This window comes from Trematomus bernacchii, unplaced genomic scaffold (genome assembly GCF_902827165.1).
Source record: "Trematomus bernacchii unplaced genomic scaffold, fTreBer1.1, whole genome shotgun sequence".
NCBI classification, from domain to species: domain Eukaryota; kingdom Metazoa; phylum Chordata; class Actinopteri; order Perciformes; family Nototheniidae; genus Trematomus; species Trematomus bernacchii.
In genome coordinates, this window is record NW_022987625.1 from 2447430 (window position 1) to 2470650 (window position 23221).

The 23221-nt window shown below is 41.4% G+C and overlaps 1 protein-coding gene across 1 annotated transcript in view; it reads left to right on the top strand.

The window, feature by feature from the left end:
* The window catches only part of LOC117484459 (polypeptide N-acetylgalactosaminyltransferase 18-like), a 306696-nt gene that overhangs the window by 223625 nt on the left and 59850 nt on the right, over positions 1-23221 (top strand). Inside the window, 1 exon segment of the mRNA XM_034132932.1 lies at positions 8875-8970. Coding sequence (XP_033988823.1) covers positions 8875-8970 — 96 coding nt within the window.

Sequence of the window (23221 nt, forward strand, 5' to 3'; positions counted from 1 at the left end):
ATTATTATTATACATTTTTGTATTCACCCATTGAGAATATCCAAGCATTCAAAGTGAAATTCAAGTGAACAAATATCGAGTTGAATTAATGTTGTACTGTATGTGTTTTATCCTCGGAACTCATTTCCGGTAAAAACTGGGTGAGGTGGTATGAAGATTTTCCCTGGGTGGAATACAGCGCAAGTAGGAACGCGCTTTTCTGTAAAATGTGCAGACATTTCCCCAGCCCAGGAGCTGAAGGTGCATTTACGAGTGATGGATATGTAGAATGGAAGCACCTGCGTAACTCGTTGGAGAGACATAAAAAAAGCGAGGACCACTGCAAGTCCATGAGCAGGTTTGAATGCTACAACCTATTGTTGCTGTTAACAATTTACAATTGTTAGGTAACTCTCGATAGCTACAAGAGTTACCTAACAATTGTAAATAACCCAATTTGTGTTCTGTGAAACTGAAAAGGATATTACATTGTTTTTGTTACTTTCGTTACAGTTGTAAATATGTCTTGAATGTAATTTAGGTTAACTTCCTGTGTTATTTAAATGCTTTTATTTTGAAGGCGAGTTTACGCTGTTGACAGGAAGTTGTTGTTGCTATGGAAACAACGCGACGAAGAAAAGGAGCGGGGATTAAACTACATATTAACACGGAGAAAGTAAAGGATAAAGTTTATGTTTAAGTTTAGCACCCTCCGAAGAGGCACAAAGTTGGTATTAACTATAATATAAACATGTAGGTTGTGTCCTAATTCGTTTGTATGCTGTTTTGTAGCTTTGCTGTCTGTTTACAGTTCACTTTTGGTAGTATGCTAAAGTGATTCTAATACGGATGGAGCCTAAATGTATTTGTTTGGAGATTTCAATTAATTCATATCAGCAGTCAGGTCTTCGACCATTATTCGGAGGGAAATGCTACAACGATGCTTGGCAATGGGCATTATTATATATTGTTAGTATAGGCCAGGCCTACTTTAAAGTCATTTTTCCCCCTGGAAAAAGCTGGCCCACCCTATTTTATACAGGCCCACCCTAAAGTAAATTTCTGCCTATACGTTACTGGAATGAAGAGGTATAATAGCTCTAGATTTTGCTTAAAGCGCATTTTACAACTTTTAAGGCATCTTTAAGTGACATACTGGCCAGTTGATCTCAAAAAAAGATATATGCTGATTTACAGACGTCCCTTTCCCAATGGAATCCAATGGGAAAAAGTATTTTTGGGCCCAGTGACATCATGGACTGACACAGAAGTTGTAGTACCACCGTTTGGCCACTACAACATTTTGCTTCAACACCTGGTACTTCCTGGGAGCTTGATGTATCAGAATCAAGAATCAGAATACCTTTATTCGTCCCACAGAGGGGAAGTTTACAATTACAATCTCAGAACACTTTGGTGAATCTGTACACAAACATTTTTGTTTTGGTAGAATATTTAAGTACTCAATATTACAATATTCAAAGGAACAGTACTTGAATAACTAGACACATTACATTACATTGCATTTAGCTGACGCTTTTATCCAAAGCGACTTACAATACGTGCATTCTACAGAGCCCGCTAGGGGACATGGAGAAGAAAAAAAAAATATTTGAAAAAAAGAAAAAAAAATTGCGAGATATTGCAAACCTTTTCATTTAGCTCAATGTACTTCCTGGTCAGTTCGGCAACACAGAAACCACAACAATGGAGCGGTTCATCGATTTTACTTTGAGCTTTGCCTTAAATATAAATATATAACATCAGTGCTTGGCAATAGGCACGGGTTTCACATAAGTGAAAGACACCTCAAGAGAACACTCAGGGCGAGGGGACATGCACGTCGCAAAGCATACTCTGAGCTGAGTTATTGACAGATTCGAATTTCGCGGATCAATGACTCATGAACATAACGTTGTAAAAATACAAACAACATGACTTTACAATTAGAGCAAGGTCGACAACGAGCTACAGAGTCGTTTTTATACGCGCCGTCATCCGAGCTAAACATCAAGAATTTGTCACAATCTGCAGCTGGAGGAGAGAGGAGTGCTTAGGGACCGTCTACAAACTGCAACGCCGAAAACATATACTCATAGGAAAATTCAATAGCTTCATTTTTTTAAGATGTAGTGCTACCAAAATCTCTTAACACATCAATGGTTATGTTGTTGTTACAATATAACACTTATTTTGAATGTCCCCTAGGGGGCTGCGTAGCATTCGACCAAGAAGATAAAAACTTGAAGAAAACAGAATCATATAAGTACATTAGGTTTCATAGAGCCAAACCATTTTAAGTGCTACTCAACTGGCTTTATATAAGCCAGTCCTTTGTTAGTATATAAGTGCTTAGTTAGTATATGAGTGCTTAGTTAGTATATAAGTGCTTTGTTAGTCATTTTATTGCTCGAAGTGGAGTCAAAAGAGATGAGTGTTCAGTCTGCGCCGGAAGATGTGTAAGCTTTCAGCTGTCCTGATATCAATGGGGAGCTCATTCCACCATTTTGGAGCCAGGATAGCAAACCGACGTGTTTTTGCTGATGGGAACTTGGGTCCCCCTCGCAGTGAGAGTGCAGCGAGCCGTTTGGCTGATGCAGAGCGGAGTGCACGTGCTGGGGTGTATGGTTTAACCATGTCCTGGATGTAGGAAGGGCCAGAACCATTCACAGCATGGTACGAAAGTACCAGTGTCTTGAAGTGGATTCTAGCAGTTACTGGAAGCCAGTGAAGGGAGCAGAGGAGCGGTGTGGATTCTGGATGAGCTGCAGAGGTCGGATGGCACATGCAGGTAGACCAACCAGGAGGGAGTTGCAGTAGTCTAGGCGTGAGATGACGAGAGCCTGGACCAGAACCTGCGTCGCTTTCTGGGTCAGGAGGGGACGTATCCTTCTGATGTTGTAAAGAATGTATCTGCAGCAGCGGGTTGTTGCAGCGATGTTTGCAGTGAAGTTATCTAGGGTCACACCCAGATTCCTTGCAGTCTGAGTCGGGGAAACAACAGAGGGGCCGATGTTGATTGTTAGGTCAAGAGTGGGACAATCTTTTCCCGGAAGAAAAAACAGTTCAGTCTTGTCAAGGTTGAGCTTGAGGTGGTGAGCAGACATCCACTGAGAGATGTCTGCTAGACAAGCAGAGATGCGTGCGACGACCTGGGTCTCTGAACGGGGAAAGGACCGAATTAATTGAGTGTCGTCAGCGTAGCAATGGTAGGAAAAACCATGCGGGCTAATGACAGATCCGAGCGAGTTTGTGTACAGAGAGAAGAGGAGGGGACCGAGGACAGAGCCCTGAGGGACCCCTGTAGATAATTGACAAGGGTCGGACTCGGACCCTCTCCAAGTTACCCTGTAGGTGGGGTCTTCGAGGTAGGAGGTGAGGAGGGAAAGTGCAGAGTTCTTGGAGAGTGTGAAGGAGGATCTGATGGTTCACCGTGTCGAATGCAGCAGACAGGTCCAGAAGGATGATGACAGAGGAGAGGGAGGCTGCTTTAGCTGTGTGCAGTTCCTCAGAGACAGCAAGGAGAGCAGTTTCTGTAGAGCAGGGGTCGGCAAATAAGTTTGGCCTTGGGCCAATCTTTTTCTGAGCCACTAGATGGCGGGCCGGAACATAATCAAAGGCTTATTTAAGTAATTGATTGTTAAAACATTTGACACGTTCGAATGCTGGGGGGGGGGGGGAGCCTCGCTGCGGTGCCGCTGCGGTGCCGTTCTGTGATTCTACAGATGGCCAGTCCGCCCCTGCTCACAAACTTATTAGGATCCAAAGCTTTAGTGTGTTTTGAATCAATGCTGAGTACAGCCAAACTTGACAGTCTCTTCTCTGTCATTGTAGACCGAATGCTTCTCGGTTTGCGCCGTCCCGTTCAAATGACAATCACATTTCCATGCTCGCGCCAGGGCCGGGGGATGGGGTTACAAGGCTCGCGTCTTGTGCTGCATTCACTTGCACTCGGACATTAGGGATTTTCTCTCATAAATGTCCGATGAGCCACAACTTTTCTTTCAAAACAAAGCTGCCAACTGGGGTGGCAGCATATGCACCACCACCCCTCGCCCGTCATGATCAAGTGCCTTCTCCGATTTTGTTGTCAATGTTTTGAATGAACTTTGTTACGGCCCGTCCACACAGCAGTGTTAAAAAATCTTGGAACGCTTCTGCCCATTCACTTTGAATGGGGTGACGTCACTTTGCCTCACTTTTCGCCGAACTGCATTGTGGGCAGCAGAGCGGAGATTTTCAGGATTTTCAGGATTCAAAGTTGAGCAATGTTCAACTTTTGAAGCTGAGGTGGAAGCGTCAGCCAATCAAATCCTGTGTATGCAAATCTGACAGTTCAAGCGCTAGCCAATCAAACCGCGTGTATGCTGGGAGAGACATACTGCAGGTCATTTCCTCATATTCCAAAAAAATAGAGGAGAAATTAGCGGTAGGGAATCACCCGGTGCTTTATGACCAGTCCCTATTTACCTACCGGGATACAAACCGGAGGAGCCAGGCATGGAGGGAGGTGGCAGAGACAGTGGTAGGTTTTCGCCTGTTTGGGGAGTTTATATCCAGTTTACTTCGGGCTTTTTTGCTTCGTATATCGGGGGCGGGAGATTCATGTGATTGGTTGTTGGTGCCTTGCTCGCAAAAAATCCCCAAGCTTCAGATACGCCCACCTCAAAGATTTTTTTAACGCTGCTGTGTGGACGGGCCGTTACTGTTCACATATAAGTAAACATTACGTTTGAATGATTTAGTGAGCTGGTGTTATTTTTTTCAAACCACAAACCGCATGTTGGCTATTTCAGCACCACGCGCTGTCCACCTACTTATTGATCCACTATCAGCGTCAGTGCACCCTGCTGCCAGATTGTGCCTGTGCTGTGTGTCATTCACTCTCAACATGGATAAAAGTACAATAAGCATTCTTCAAGTGTAGGTAGATTATCTATTCGGGCATTATAGCCTATATGTGCGACTGTCGGTCCGATATTGTAAAAAAAATAATATATATATATATATATAGTAGGGCTGTCAAGTTAACGCGTTAATAAAGCGTTAACGCAAGAAAAGATTAACGTCACTAATTATTTTAACGCGATTAACGCATGTGTATTTTTTGTCCTCGGCCGCCCCGTAGTTTCAGAGCGCATCGAGTTTAAAATACCATCTACAAGCTGATGCTGACAGCCCCGCTCCTGCCGCCCGCTTGTGGCAGACCACACTTCCACGCTCACCGGCAGGCCCGGACTGGCCATCGGCAGGACCGGGAAGGTGTGTGTATGTGTGGCGCGAGCGAGGCACACCTTACGTGTTGTTGTTGTTGTTAGCATCTGGTGCTAGCTAGCTGCGCTAACGGATATAAGGAGCTGTTTCAATGAAAACAGAGGAGCGACATTTCGCCGATAACTGCGCCGAGCACTTGACTTTATGCAGGTAGCCAGACAGTGGGATATTGTACGAAAAGTCAGCACACTCAGCACGGATAGTGCGCACAACATGATTGCAGCTCCCGTTCGAGCATATATGCCTTGAGCCGCACATAGCTCCAACGATCCATCACAGTGTCTCCACACACACACACACACACACACACACCCACACACACACACACACACACACACACACACACACACACACACACACACACACACACACACACACACACACACACACACACACATACACATACACACACACACACACACACACACACACACACACACACACACACACACACACGTTGTATTGTTTTAATGTATGAGAGAGGTTCCAGGTTGAATTGAGGCGAATATTTGTAATGTTCAGAGGTTGTTGTGTTTAATATTCATTAGAATATTTGTCATTGTTCAAATGATAATAAACAAACATATAAAGCATATTTGTCCACTCATATGTTGATAAGAGTATTACAAACTTGAAAAATATCCCTCTAAGGTACATTTAGAACAGATAAAAAATGTGCGATTAATTTGCAATTAATCGCGATTAACTATGGACAATCATGCGATTAATCGCGATTAACTATGGACAATCATGCGATTAATCGCGATTAAATATTTTAATCGACTGACAGCCCTATATATATATTTTATTTTTATTCTCAAAATAATTTTCCGGGCCAAATATTATTGCTGGCGGGCCACCAATGGCCCACGGGCCGCCTATTGCCGACCCATGCTGTGGATTGACCTGCCTTGAAACCAGACTGGTGCGGATCAAGAAGGTTGTTCTGATGGAGATAACAGGAGAGTTGTTTAAAGACTGTGCGTTCAAGTGTGTTAGACAGGAATGGGAGGAGAGACACAATGTGTTTACTTTATTAATATTATTTATTAATATGAAAGCAAAATCTGTCATTAAGCATGACAGGTCTTGCAGTATTTAGGTCCTTTAATCTGCCTCAACACCTTCCTCCAACTTCTTCTTTGGTCTCTTTATGCGTGTCATCCCCTCTAACTCCCCCTTTCAGATATGTCTCTAATATCAACTAAAGCGGCCCAAATTAAATCTTTAAAAAAGTAAAAACTGTAGCAATTCTTCAGTTGGGTAAATGTTGTCACTGAACGTAATCTAATTTAGTACCTAGCGTAATCTCTAATTTACAGGGCTGCAATTGGTGTTCGAGGGTTTGTTTTAACACAAAACATTTTTGTAACCATTGAGCAAATGACTAAACCCCTAAGAGCTCCAAGGCTGCTGTGTGTCTGGATGCAGGAGGTGAACTCAATAATCTATCCAAACAGCAAGCGGGTGATAGAACAGGGACAAGACCAACCCTTCAGCATGTTACCCCTCCTGTTCACTCATCATAGACTCTAAAATATTGGGGTTCAATCAGAATCAGAAACGGGTTTATTGCCAGGTAGGTTCACACGTACGAGGAATTTGACTTGATGTCATGGTGCATACATAAAATATAAAACTAAAAATATTAAAAAAGTAGAAAGATAGCGAACTATATTAACCTGTTAGGCCCCATAGCCCCCTACAGGCTTTTTTTCACGAAACTGTGTCTCAGGGCTAATTAACATTTAATAAACTATGAATGTGTCAAACTCATTTAACGGGAAGAAACTCAGCTAACTGACGATACGAACCATTTTTGCCGAAACAAAACACAAGTCTCATAAGAAGCGTCTAAATTAGCCCTGAGCGGAAAAATGCTACCGCACTTAGCACAGAACTCTAGGTATAAATACTTTATTACTTATCGGATCTGCACAAACAAGCTTTGCTAGCAAGCTGAGATTCCACAAATTCCAGACATATAAGTATAAGACACTGAGCGATCAGAACTCGCCACATGGGAAGCAAATACATCACAACACAGAGCTTTAGGTTGCAAACACGGGAGAAATTCTTACCTTTTGCTGTTATTCTGATCAAAAGTTGTGTTTAATGGCATTAAAACGAGAAAAACGCGGCTGAAAGTTAATCCATAGGTTAATCCAATGTGTCTGTGTCACTTTGAAAAAATGACTGATAATCCATAATTCAATTTTTATGTCAAAAACTGAGTTTTCATATTAGTTGCTAATGATAGCTACCAGAGTGTATGACAGCTTCCGGTTTTGGGTGTTCTGGCTATGCATCACTCTCATTCCTTATTTGGTAACGTGTGTTTGTATGTGGAACTTCCCCTCGATTCTATTGGCTCTAACGGTTCAAAAGATATGTCAATCATCAACAAGGGGGGCCAGAGATATGGAAAATGCACCCAAATTAATTTCAAACCTTTATTTATCCAGGTGTATCCCATTGAGATCATTGATCTCTTTTTCAAGGGAGACCTGCTCAAATGACCCCAGAAGTGTTTTTTTTGTGCTAAATCTCTCTAAAAAGGTCAAATGTCACTTGTTTTGCATCAATCTCTATACAGGGTACTTATTATATGTTATAGTTTGGTTTCCTAAAGCTTTTAGTCTCCGATCCCATCATTCAAGGGTGGTTTTCACTGTAAGTAATGTTTCTTTTGGACGGACACTATAATTTACATTTTTTTACTATGTTCAATCTGAATTTACTTTAAAATAAAATAAATCTATATTGATTCTGACTGTTCTACATCCAACTCACAGGTTTATCATTGCTTTGAGAAAAAAGATTATTAATGTACCCCTTTTAGAAGGGAAGATATGGTCATTTGTTCTGGGAATGTCATTTTCGAGCCTGAGACCTGGAAAACAGGCTCGGGGCTTAACAGGTTAAGAACACTGTAATAACATATAGATAGATAGCAATAAGCCTTCAATAAAGCAGTAAGCAATAAGCCTTCAACAAAGTTAAAATTAATCAGAATTCTACTTTAGATATGCTTGAATGACCCTTTCTTGTTAATGTTTGATAGAACAAGGATCTTTGAAATGTCCTTTTTCTATTTTCAGCTACAAAAATGGGTAAGGTTAGCGTAGCGACGGGATCTGCTGGAAGAATAGTAATTAGCCTGCAGTGGCTCCATTCATCTTCCTTTTTACCAATCAGATAGAGCCATGTAGCGCACCACCCTGTCCCGATTGAATAATTCATAAAGTAGAGACTTCCGAACTTCATCTCCTAACTGAACGTACATCAGACTGATTTTTGCATATTATTCTCAGATAAGCAGAAATAAGCATAAATCCAGTTGCGATTAGTCTCTATATTTAAAAAAGAAAATAACCAAAATAATATTATAAGCCACAACGGTTTTATTGGGGTCCTTTTCGAGAACATATTTCTTCTTTCCTTTTGAGATAAAATCACAGGCTGCCGAGCTCTGACAACCTGAATTGTGAGATGTGGGGCGAGTGATTTGTTTAATAATGCCGCAAATATGATTACTAATGTGTGTTCTCTTTCATTTTTTCACTTTCTCTCCCCTGACCCACTTTCTCACCTGTTGTATCTCTGTTGCTCATTTTACAGTTGAAGAACAATCTGAGAGAGAACCTGTGTTTGGACCAGGGCCCGGACAATGACAATGTCCCCATCATGTACCTCTGTCATGGTATGACTCCACAGGTCAGTGGGCTCACATTATATTCATTATTACACTATTTTGTCTTTTCAAACACATGAAAAACTAGAAAAAAAGCTCCAATTGCACAGAGAGGTCTCAGTAAAGGTTGTCTGCGGAACATAATTGGACTACATCACAGTTTTTTTAAATGAGAGATTTGGAGAGAGCAACCCTTGAAAAAGTTGCATCATAGTAGCAGAGAAGTCTCTTTATTCTCCAAAAAACAAAAAGGCTGTGATCAAACTGTCTGTTGTCCTAGTTGTATGCATCTATGTAAAACAGATATGTCTGTCTCCGCCTGATAAATGACCATCAGAGAGACAAAGTCCGTTTGTGACTCAGAATTCAACTCTGTATGGTACGGTGGCTGACAGGTGCAAACGTATTTAACGGCGTTAAAAAAATTCCAACAGCAGAAACGCGCTGCAGTTTAAAAAAACATGCAAATAAAATTACACAAATGTGCCAAAACACATGCAAATGAAGGAACATCTACACCAACTATGCTGCATGTGTTGTCAAATTGCTGAAGATGTTTCTTCACGAGTTTTGGCACATTTGTGTTTTTATATTTGCATCGTTTTTGAGAATGCAGCGTGTTTCTCCTGATGGAAGTGTTTTGGGCTGTTGTAACACCAATACGCTCGGCCACCTTCCTTTTGGTATCTCTAAACCAGGGGTAGCCAACACGGTGCCCGCGGGCACTTAGTCGCCCGCAGGGGCAACGTGTGTCGCCCGCCGGGCATGTTCTAAAAATAGCTCGGCAAGCAAATCCAAAATGTAAAAAATACACCAAAAATAAAGGAAATGTAATTAAAAGAATCTACCCTATGCATAAACGAAACCTAAATCATAGCGAACTCTATCTACTTACTACAACTCTATATCTATCTAACACCCCTCCTCCCCCCACCCCCCACAATGAATATCGACCAATCACGTTCTTGCTTGATTTGCGGGACCAGCGTTGCAGTCGGGAAGAAAAGCAATGTGGAGCAGCAGCTCATCGCTTCATAAGGAGTTTAACCTTTCCTTCTGGCAGAATCGACACAACACATCAGCCCCATTGAACAGCCTATCATGCCAGCCTATACAGCACATGAGGGCCAGAGTTTTACTGTGTGTGTGTTGCAACTTGCTTATATATTTATTGCACTTGACGCACACACATGCATGGCGTAATTTCCATTGGGGACAGGGGGGACATGTCCCCCCCACTTTTCGAAATCCCGTTTGTGTCCCCCCGCTTTACAAATATGTTTATTATTATTTTTTAACGCAAGCCGTCATCACCACGGAGGAGCACACAGCCTCTGTGAGCGAGCGAGAGAGAGAGAGAGAGAGAGAGAGAGAGAGAGAGAGAGAGAGAGAGAGAGAGAGAGAGAGAGAGAGAGAGAGAGAGAGAGAGAGAGAGAGAGAGAGAGAGAGAGAGAGAGAGAGCGAGCGAGAGAGCTAGGGAGAGCACACCTTTATCTATTTACTATAGATAAAGTAAGAAATCATTCCAATGTGTACTATAGGACAGTACAAATACAGTTTGAAAGGGGAGTGATTAGTAAAATAAGCATAAATAAAAAGAAAGAATGCTATAGGTAACATAAGATAAGAATAAACAAGTTTAAATGATTTGTTATTGGTTGTGATCATATTCTGAAGATGTTTGGATTATTGAAAAGTATACAGCTCCCTTTGAGTGTTGAGAGCTGTATCCATCAATTCATGTTGTGCTCAAAGTGCACCAGATTGATGCATTTAAAAAAACATTTAAAAAAAAATCTTCCCAGGGGTGCATGCCCCCGGACCCCCCTAGAGGAGGTGAGGACCCCCCCCTAGAGGATGTGAGGTCCACCCCCAAATAAAGCAGGTTAAAAGAATTAAATTGCATACATGTTCTTTTAGTAAACACTGAAAACAGGTCCCACAGACCCAAACAGCACACAAAGGTTAAAGGTCAGTATATCATAATGTTAAAATGTGCTAAATATATACACTGCAAAAAACAATAAAAAGAGGAGTAAAAGTAGCTCTCATCCTAAAAAAGGTTGGAGACCCCTGCTCTAAACCCTTGAGTTCCAGGTCAGAAAAAAACGAACGATGAGTACGAATATGCATAAATATTATGTAAAAAGAGAGTTTTTTACTACAAGCAAACACTTTCTCAATACAAATAGACTTCTGGAGTTTTATATATGTAAAGTATATATACAGTACTTTATGACATTGGCTGGTTCAGCTTAAAATATTTCCAATTTCAGACTGAATTGCACTTTTGTAGCCAGTTAACACAGTAAAGTTGAGGTATTATAGTGACTCTATGCATATATTGGCATCAGTAATGTTGAGCTAAGGGGGCATGTCATTTACATAAAAGCAAAAGTCACATTTCCATAATGCCGACTAATTAGAGCAGAGATTTGGAAGGGAATGCTTGCAGAGAGCTAATATATCTCCTTAATATTAATAGTGGCACTTTGTCTTGTACTGTATTGCTTGCAGTGATCTAAAAATAATTCCTCAAGTCGCTGAGGCCATTCAACAACTTTATCTGCCTGCTGCAGATTTATTGGTCTTTTAATTCTGAGGAGCAGTAAAGGCTGCACTTAGTGCCTTTTTTAATGGATGCTCTAAAAACACTGTAAACACCAAGAGAGTGTAACTGTGTATTTCAACTTTTACCCAATTTAAATGCTCCCTAACTTGACAAAGTTAAGAATTCACATTTTACTGTCTGCATCAAATCCCAGCTGCCATAATGAAGCTGATGCTCAGTGTTGATTCCCTACACACCTAGACCTGTATATACGAGTGCTTTCTAGGCAGGAGTCCTGCACGGGTCTGATTTTTAAGACCCGCTCCCACCCCGCACCCGCGACGTGCAATACCGAACCCCGAGGTTAGGATTATGTGCGGTCCCGCGGGGGAGAGGTCTGAGGATTTAAACATTAAATTAAATTATTCTTATTTTAATATATTTATTATGCAACACCAGCGATCCAACCCGCATCTTCTTTGTTTTACCCAGAACCGAATGGTACCCGACCCGATGCAGGACTCTGTTTCTAGGAACAGTCCTCTCTAATAGCTTTGACCGGCGCCTTGACTTCCAGCTTCCAACTTCATCTCATGGTCACACTCAGCAGTACTGCTGTTCTCTCTCCTGGAGACAGCATAATCAGCAGGTGTTTATGAACCAATTGATTTGCATTTGTACATTATTAACTCCATCCATCTTTATTTATTTATTTAAACACAAGAACTTGGCATGGAAAATGCCACAATGAAGGGTCTTCAACTTTTTCCATGATATTTTGAGTAAAAATAGGCATACTAATGTCACGCTTAGAATTCCAACATATGCAAAAGGTATTTACTCAGCGCACTGAAACATGTCTCCAGATGAATTAAGGATAGAGGAAATGGCAGCTGAGTATCATTGCACACTAAAGGATCAGCAAGGGGAACTAACCATTTAATAACGTGGAGATGTGCATTATGCATTACTACTACAAGAAGAAGAAGAAGATTCAACTTATTGTCATTACACAGTACAGGTACTATGTAACAAAACGGCATTTGACCCATCCTAGTGTTAGGAGCAGTGGGCTGCCATTATGTACGGCGCCCGGGGAGCAGTGTAGGTAACGGTGCCTTGCTCAGGGACACCTCGGTAGCACTTGGTCTTTCCGGGACTTGAACTGGTGACCTTCCAGTTGCCAAGCCAAGTCCCTATGGACTTCGCCACCACCGCAAGCTGGGTTACACTGCACATAAAAGGAAAATGGAAGCCATTATCTTTCCTGTACCTGCTGCACTAATTAAAGATGGATTAGAGAATGTTAGTGTATAATAGATAGAACCATAATCTTTGCTGTAAATGGATATTCTCTCACACATTCATGCATAAATTGCCGCTCTTTCTCCCTGATGAAATGTCAGGTCTCAGTGACTAAACTTGTTTAAACTGATTCGGCGCCAAAGTTCGCGTTCGCTCGATGCTAGGCGATCCCTCGCCATGGAACACGATGATGTCATAACGCTAACTGACATGCTCACAACGCCACCAAACTTCACATGATGGTTAACACTGCGGCCCTGATCAGTTCTACGTCAAATTTGATGTTACTTAATATGCCGTTACCATGGCAAATCCCTCGCCATAAAACACAATGTTGTCTTAAGTCAATGGAAAACACGCCATAAAACACAATGTTGTCTTAAGTCAATGGAAAATGGTCCAAACTGCACCACACTTCGGATGATGGCTAATGGTCCGGCCCTCAACAGCTCTATGCCAATTATGGGATGTCATCATATGCCGTTTCCATGGCAACGCATCCCTCGCCATAAAACACAATGTTGTCTTAACTCAATGGAAAAGGTTCCAAACTGCACCAGACTTCAGATGACAGTTAATGGTCCGGCCCTCAACAACTCAATATGACAATAGTGAGTTTTCCTCAAAAGCTGTTGCCATGGCAACGCATCCCTCGCCGTTAAACACGATATTGCTATAACTCCTGTGTAAATGGTTAAAAAGTGTTCAAATTTCACATGTGTGCTAACCGTCAATCCCTCGAGACATATATGTGTCAGTTTTGAGATTTCGTCAAATGTTGTTGCTATGGTAACAAAATGGTCGCCGTGAAACACGGTTTTCTCATAACTCCAGTTAACATGCTCCAAACGGCACAAAACTTCACAGCTTTGATAACCATGCAGCCCTCAACACATCTAGGCGTATTATGGGGTGTCATCAAATGCCGTTGCCATGGCGACAGATCACTCGCCATCAAACACAATGTTTATGATACTGCTGTAAATCCCATGTACGTTGTCCGATCGGCCTGAAACTTCCCACGTTTGCCAACGGCCGAGTCCTCGAGACACCTAGACACACACCTCGACGTGCGGACAACAGCCTGCGGAGCGTCGAAGACCCGCTCAACGCTGCTTGCAGCTTTAATTGATATTGAAATCATTGCTAAGGACCAAAAAGATTGCATGTTTAGGATGTTGTGACATCAGTAGCCGGAGGATGCAGAGCGGAAGCAGCAGGAAGCGTTTCACAGCTGACATCAAAGACTGAAAGTCCTCTGGTCTTCCCTCTGCCTTTATCACTTTCCATTCTTTATTCATGTGGAGTATCTTTTGTTATGTTATTCCCCCTGGTCCTTCTCATTCCACTTTCAGATCCTCTTATTCTGATTGGTCCAATTCTTTAGATTACCTCTGGGTCATATTCCTTATGAACAGAATCATCCAATTGTACTGTGCCTGTGTGTTTGTGTTTGAGTGTGTGTGTTTGTGTGTGTGTGTACGTGCATGTAACTGTGCCTAACCACAGACACACACATGCTTGTGTGTGTCTGTGTGTGTGTGTGTGTGTGTGTGTGTGTGTGTGTGTGTGTGTGTGTGTGTGTGTGTGTGTGTGTGTGTGTGTGTGTGTGTGTGTGTGTGTGTGTTGTGTGTGTGTGTGTGTGTGTGTGACAGGGTGGATGGATATGGCATTGAATATGTGATGAACTGTTGAATGTCAATGATGCAGAACGTTTCTTAATTTCCTCTTCAGCCACTTGACACAGATGAAGGGGGGGTCCTGAACATGCAGAGGAGGATTCCAAGAGAGAGGGTCAACAATCTAAGGGTGAAGCATTTCATTGGGAAGCCCTCAGCACTTCTTTACACATGTCAGTGAATGTCCATGGAGCTCATGCTGCGTTTATGTCATGTCAGCTTTCCTGTAACAGAACCCTCCCACAGGGAGCGTTCACTGACACTCCTGGGGAGTCAATGTTTAAGCAAAGGAACAACCTGAAGACTCACTGTGCACTGTGTGGACACATAAAGATGTTTCTGGCAACTTGGGGAAAGCTTAAAAGTTACGACAGAGTAAATACACCACACAACACACTGAACAATAAAAACACATTATGAGCCCTGCCGGTGGGATCACGGACATTCAGCGCTCCTGTACCAACCAGCAGCTTGCACTGTTTGTATATAATAACATGTGGTCAAGAAGGCCAACAAGGGAAAGGTCTTTGATTTTATAGTAAGACGTTTTATTAACTTGCAACAGTTAAATTAATTGTCCTGAACTTCAGTTTGCCATTTCATTTCAGGGCAGAAATATTTTATGTTTCAAGTGACATTTTCACAGCGTACATGCAATTTACTGTATGTTTTTTTGAAGACTTATGGGAGGATACATGCCAGATACTATGGTAGTGAAAGAGTTACTCAGATTTCTCACCAAAATAAAAGCAATACAACATTATAAAAATACTCCATTACAATTCAAAGTATACTATATTTGCAATCTGACCAATACATATAGTAGGTATGACTATTAGAATGCAGTCTGCAGACAATAAAAGTAAAATGTTCCCTACATGGTGGTGCGTTCAAAGCCATTTTTCGCCTCATGCTATTCCCACAAGTTAGACCGTGGCATCATAGGAGGATATTCTTATATCTATGTAGACACCAACAAATAACCACTATTGCTGCTCTGTGCATGATGTGAAAGTCCCAGATGGTGAGGATCGTTGTGTCGTGTGACATAAATAAAGCAGCAACTTTATTAACTATTCCATTAGATCCTTTTTAAACGGTACAATTCTCCAACATTGTATAATGAATACAAACAATTTCAGCTATGCTAATATATGTGAGCAATACAGTTATATTTATACAACAATCAACACAGTTTATTTGAAACGACAATGAGGGCAGTTGTTAACACAGGGTGTCTCTAAAGATAATGAAGATGAAGGTGAGAGTCTTCAGTGGCAAATGAATATATAATCCTGTGGAATACTGCAGAGCAGCACAGATCTACAGCAGGAACTATGCATGACTTTGTTCTGGCTTTACTGTTCACTGATTGGTTACATTCATTATTAGCTAACTTAAAGAAAGCATTGTACAAAGCAGCGTTTTAAACAACTTAAACAAAAAGCTGTCATTTAACTTCAACGCTGTCGGCTTTCCATACACATTTCTGTCTATCTTTGCCTTGTATTGACATTGTGTGAACACACAATAAGTGTTGTTTTATTAATAGAAATAGATTATTTTGAGACGAATCAAGACATATACATATATATATATATAATATTTGCGATTATAGCTCAATAGTCCCCCACCTGGGGGCTAGGATCAATCAATGGGGGCACAGGATAGATCTGCTGGGTTGATAGATGATACATAAAGGTAAAAAGAGACCTAGAGCTTCACATGGCTCTGACGACTTTTTAGCCTCAACAACATCGGAGGGAAACATCAGGCTTAGATGGAGATCCTAAATCTAACTTTACTATTTTAAAGGTTTATGACAATTCATTGAGCTGATGTTTTGAATGTGAATCTTTATCCAAAAACGTTTTCAGTAAGAATTGCATTTAAAAAAAAAAATTTAGAAGTATGTTTTGATTCTCATTGCAGGAAGAAGCAGGAAATGGAAATACATGTGTTTATAAAATAGTACATAAGAGATACAGTATATATTTATACAGTATACAGTTAGGCCTTACCTAAAATCATAGAATATACATATACATGCAAATGTATGTGCCTCCGCTGCACACATATGTTAATACTAGATCTAATTAGCCCTCAGAGCCAAACTCTACTACATTTATAGATGTACTGTACTTACTTTCTATGAGTGAGAGTAGCCCACTGCATCATCAATGTACTGTTAGCATAATTAAAGAGGAATATGATGAGTATCCAACACATGGTGTAGACCCCTTGTCACTAATTATCTATCCCGGGAGAGTCAGTGCACTGTAGAGGGAGTCACTCTATGTATGTCTATGTTTAGCATTATAATTGGTCACCAGTTCTCGCAGCAGTCAGTTGTCTGTCAACGTGTAGCATACTTTCAGCAAGTTGTAGAAAAGCAAATATTCCATACAAATGTATTTTCTAGAAATGTATTTCTTATTTTCCAGCGAGTTTAGTTATTTAAATGCCGAAGAGGTCTATGAAAAACTCTGTGAGGAACAAAACGAGAAATAAATGATTGGGTTCATTTGAAACCCATGCAGGAGGTGAGGAAGACAATACTTATTCCTCAGAATGGGGAGGAGTCGCAGTGGAATCTCAGCACGTAAAAGGAATCTGATTTGTGCCCCAGGTGTAGCGCTGCTAATGATTGGTTTGTGGCCGGATCAATAAAGTTGGAAAATGAGACCCTTGAGGCTATTTACAAACAGGGCGGCATTACCTGTGTGTGTGTGTGTGTGTGTGTGTGTGTGTGTGTGTGTGTGTGTGTGTGTGTGTGTGTGTGTGTGTGTGTGTGTGTGTGTGTGTGTGTGTGTGTGTGTGTGTGTTACCTGTTACCTGTTACCTGTTACCTGTTTGATGCACTGATGTGCTGTTGCAGATTGGAGCTTTTAATTTAATGTAGAGAGTAAAGGTTATCTCTGGTAAAGTAATATAATTGTGTTAAGTGTGCACTTGTGGGTGCAGGTGTCGACACAGAGAAGATTTCCAGGATAATTAACCTGTAAGTAAGTTAAGATAGAAATGAACAAGCTTCAATGGTGTAGCTGAATTACATTTGTAAAAAGGCTGAACAGCCAGGCCTTGATAAGAAAAAGCCTGGTAGCAGAACATGTTAATTTTATGATTAAACGCCAAGAAAACAGGCTTCTCCAAAAGTGACTTTTGTTTACTTCAAATAGACTTTATAAGACATTGATTTATAACCTGAGACAAATTGGTAATGAATCAGTGATTTGAGTTATTTTACCAAGGAGACGGTTTGAAACAAAGTAAATGCAAACCAATTACTAAACTTTTTAAAAATAAAACCACTGTGCTTCTGTCAGAGAAAAGTAATTGCTGCTGGCTTTTCAAAATAGTGTATGTTTACAATATTGATCAGTGGGGACTTGTGTTGATTCAGCAGAACAGAATCATCCTGTGGAATTAATTGCCATCTTACCTATGTAAAGAATCTTATTCCAAGGTAAACATTATGAAATGTGAACGCCTTTCATTTTAAATAGAAAATGTGTAGGCAGCAAAAGCTGAAGGAGAATGTTCAGAGTCATTAATAGCAGGTGCTTTTGAAACAGAGATATTGAATTGGCTGTCTTAGCATTGAAGTAATCCGTTTTCAAAATGACTTTCTGTGAGCGTATTAAAACTGTGACCAATCTGAGTGTGCGATATCGTAATGAGCTCCCCCACCACGTGTGTCTGTGAGATGAATAGTATTATGAAAAAGAGAGGATTTTTTAAGGCAGTTTCTGTTCTGGATCTATAAAGAATACAAAGTTTATTTCTGTAGTTACCCTCATGTCTGCTTTTTCTGTTATTAGATCAGTATTTTTCTTATATGACAATTATTTCTCAAACTGAAAGTTCTTTCCCAGCTTTGGAATTTCTCTGCAAGGGCCAGATAACTGAGAATCATTTTATTGACTTCAGATATCATCATATACAAATGTGATCATAAACCAACACCATTTTTTAAGATATAGTTTTTAAGTTTTTGGCGGACCAACTCCAGCTCGCGCAGTGCAGATCAGGCAGTCACAGTCATCACCTGATCGTTCTAAAACCTGATTGGTTCTACACATGTGCGAATACACCGCTAGTTCCCATGATGCTGTATGTCCAAGCAATTTACGGTTTATCTGTAATGTTATCTTTCGTTTGATTAGTTATAAAATAGAAGACTTAAATTGGTCCTTATTCAAATAAATAATTTCTCTCTTGTTGGAAGAATGTCTAAAATATGGAGCTAATTTCATTATTTATTTAAAAATAAAAGCTAGTTAAATGCTTGCATAGCTTATGTTGTGTTCGGGTCTCCCGTGACCCGTTTCAAGTTAAAATTATATAATCACTACGCTCTAGTTTTTTTGATCGGAACAAGGCTTCCTTCTTGATATCCTTTCATTTGGTGTTCGGGTCTGGGAAGACAGCAGCATTGTTGTGGGTGACACAGGGTCAAATTTTGCCCAATCAAGATTTTCCGCAACATGCACCTGGTCTCCCATCCCTCTGGCCCCCCTCCCCCCACGGGAACTCCACCTTTCTCAAAGAATATGTACTAGGGGTGTAACGGTATCCGTATTCGTCCCGTACCGTCACGGTTCGGACGTCACGGTTCGGTGCATGCACTCACACGACGACAGTGGCGAGCCGTCAGGGCCCTCTAGGCCCTCTGTGAGGGCCTAAGATATTCTAAAAAATAATATTTGAAAACATTTTTAAAATATATATTCTTTTTAAATATATATATTTTTAATATTATTATTTTTTTTTCCATTAGTTTTACCGAAAAAACTTGATTTAATTGTATTTAAAAAAACATGTCCAAAGAAATAAATCCTTTGAATCTGCCTGTTCAGTTTCTGTTTGAATGTGAAGGGTTACATCAAAGAAGCTCGTCTGGCCCTCTCTGCGATTCACAGAGGGCCCGCTATAGTAAAACAACGAGAGAGTAATGTCAAGTGACAGTACAATTGACCAACCATATCTTCCCTCTAAATGGGTGGGCTTTATTATCGCGGACTTTATGACAAGTTCCGCCCGCTGCGCTGCCAAGTTTATGCATGTGATATAACAACGGGTCAAGCTAGGCGGAAGTAGCTAATTAGCATACGTTCATTCACGATGGCTCACGTCAGTGATAGTGATGACATCGTTGCGAAACTACTAACCGAGTCTTTTTCAAGAATGAGTCAAACTGATAAATTGGAGTTAATTACCAAAGGGCGACCAACACCACAGCTTAATTTAGTTCAAAAAACCAAACGGTTCGAGAGGCATTTTAATATCGGCAATTACGCCAGATACAACTCGATGACCGGATCAACCAGGGAACAAAAGCTGTACTGCTGGGATTGCTTGCTTTTTGGCGCGGACAGTGGGTCATGGGCCAAAGATGGATATTCTGATTTAGGAAGTTTATCCAAATCAGCACATCGCCATCAGAATGCTTCAGGTCACCTCAGAGCTACTATTCGCCTTAAAACATTTGGGGACACCAGGATAGAGCTCCAGCTGGATGAGCAACAACGCCGGGGTGTCATCGCTCATAATGAAAAGGTGAAGAGGAACCGAGCAATTTTGAAACGCCTCATAAATTGTTTGGTGTACTTAGGCAAGCAGGAGTTGCCGTTCCGAGGTCACGATGAGAGTGTAACTTCATCAAATAAGGGGAATTACATAGAGTTGCTGGATTTAGTGGCAGAATATGACAGCGACCTGCACACACCTCGCCACATCAACAGTCTTTACCGGCACGTCTTCAAGGATTCAGAATGACCTGATCAGCGCTGTCGCTAGTGTACTGACGGATAGCATGAAAGAGGAGCTGAGGAAGGCACCTTTTGTGGCGGTCATGTTGGATGAAACAACAGACATTAGCAACGTGGCACAGATGTCAAATGTGCTTCGAAATGTCACTGAAGATGGGATAAAAGCGTTTCTTCAAGTACGAAGATGTGACAGAGGACAAACGAGCAGAGGCCATAGCTACACGGCTGCTGGAGTTCCTGAGGGAGAGTGGCTGTATTGACAAAGTGGTCGCGCAGTGCTACGATGGAGCAGCTGTTATGGCCTCTGGATTGAATGGGGTGCAAGCGAAAGTTAAGGAAACAATTCCACAGGCCCTTTTCATTCACTGCTATGCTCACATCTTATATCTCGTCTTGGCAAAGGGAGCTTCCAAGATAAGAGAGTGTAAGGTCTTCTTCTCCCACCTCTCTGGCTTGGCCACCTTTTTCAGCCGCTCAGCAAAGCGCACCAAGCTACTGGATGATATTTGCCAGCATAGGCTTCCACGGGCAGCTCCTACTCACATTCTCGCTTGGTGTGCACAGTGGCAGAGAAGACCAGGGAATTGAGAGAGGTAAGATAATAATAATAATGACCGTAATGAAAATATTAACAATAATAAAGAAATTATATAGTGTTGGAAACTATCCACTCATAAAAACATGAAGGTAAAGAACTATGCTAGTATTACATTAAATGAAAAGCTAATCTTAATATTTACTGGAGGTCTATAAGTTGTTTTTTCTAAACTAAGCATTACTCCATTAGACCATCACACAGAGTTTGATGACGAAACTGTTCATCACCCTCCTTACCAGCTTCGATTTCAGCTTTTGGTTGAAAACCTTCCACGCTATCTTCTCCTACTCGGATGTTGTTTTTCTGGCCAGAGTGGATCAGCTACAGCGACAAATTGAACAGGAGAAGGGGAACTTTGACCGCGTCTACGATGAAACCCAGGCTTTGGTTGGCCCTCCGCGTGGCCGTGGAGCTCAAGGAGACGTTCGCGCATGGTACAGGGAGCTCCACTGCAGCGTAATTGACAGCCTGCTAACCCAGATTGCCAACCGCTTCAGTGACCACAAAAAGCTGGAATTCCTGGCCCTTCTGGACCTGCAACAGTTCGGGCATTACTGTAACTATTTCCCAACTGCTGCCTTGAACAGTTTGATAGAGAGCTATGGCGGATATTTCGACCAGCCTCGACTGCACACGGAACTCGCCGTGATGTACGGCATGTCTGACATTTTGGGGAAAAGCCCAGCATTCATCAGTTTCTCCTAAAAAAAGGACTGAGTGAAAGCATGAAGCAGGTGTACACCCTCTCATGCATCATCCTGACAATACCTGTGTCCACTGCCTCTGTGGAGAGGTCATTCTCTGCGCTGAAGCGCATAAAAAGCTACTCGAGGTCCACGACTGGGCAAGTCCGACTGTCAGACTTGGCCTTAATTTCGATTGAGAAGGAATTGCTGATTGCTTTAAAAGCAAAGGATCAGCTGCATGACGACGCCATCAAGTTCTTCATACAAAAGGACAGGAGGATGGACTTTGTGTTTAGGTGATTTGATCATCAAAGGTAAGCCAAAGTGATTTTCAATGTGGGCCGCCGTGCCGACTTAATTCATTTTTAATTGTTACTTGGCTGTGGGTGCCCTGTCATGATAGGTGTTTATATAAATGGTCTTATTTTGTGTGGTAGAGGGTCGCTGTCATTGATGCGTTTTGCACCCCGGGCCGCTGTTTTGATATTCCGCTGAAGTATACGCTGTGACGTACAGATGTAGCACCTCATTTAGGACAGTTTGAAACGCGAGGGCCGTGGTCGGCACGGGGTCTGCCCTCGATCAAGAGACAACCTCCAGCTTGACTTGAGACCGCACCCGTGATAAATACATTTAATTATAATGAAGCCAGCTAAAATGGATCATTGATCCACCAGGGGGTGCAGTGGGGTTCCACACTGGAGCTCATGTGAAATAAAGTCTGATACATTACGCTGGATGTACAGTATGTCTGGTACTACTGTATAGCGGATCTTTGTTAAGATCCATATGTCACGGATAGGATCATACTCTGTGCTAAATAAGAGACATGTAATCATTTACAAAACATCACCATGTTGTTATTTAACAAAATAATGTTGTTTAGTCGAAAAAAACGAACGAGAGGAAATGCAGCCGGCTCTCGATTTTTAATCCTAATTTAATCATCATCTTCACCACGATCATTTATGTTTATGTTCGCCGAATTGACATGAAATCACTGACAAATATGAATATACTGTATTCAACTTCATTAAAACGTTATTAACGTGCCTAAACTCAGTAATTCACTAAAAATATTTATATTTGAATGGAGCCTCGTCAGGCAGATCAGGATCCCGACGGGTGTTATTTTTCCCATAATGACCAAGTCGCTGCAAATTATCCCGCTTATTACATGGCCACATTCACAACAAAGTAACGACATGACTCCCAATATTAATTGAAATGCTTTTATGGATTTAGAAAATGTTTTTATTGATTTAAAAAATAGTTGTATGTATTGATTTAAATTAAGAGAAATAGTCACTAGACACTTGACACAGTGGCTTTTGGCAAAGCAGAAAAAGAACACTCAAACCGAGAGATGAGTTATTGTTATTACAACGTGACTTCACTATTATTTAACAACTCTTTTTATTGGGTTCTATTGAAGTATTCGATGTTCTCGCGCCCAGGAGAGGAGCTTAAAATAACGAGACTAATGGAGTCTCTGAAAAGGTTCAAATGGGTAGTTTAATTAAGTAACGTGGTTGAAGAACAAGCATGGGTAATGGAGAGACAAAGCCGGTGATGTCTTCAGGGTGGGCTGCAGCGAAGGAAAAGAGCGCGAGTGGTCGTCTCTCATCTGTTTTTATCCTCGTCTCGTTGTCTCACGCTGTGCAGATAGTGGGACCGCCCTTCT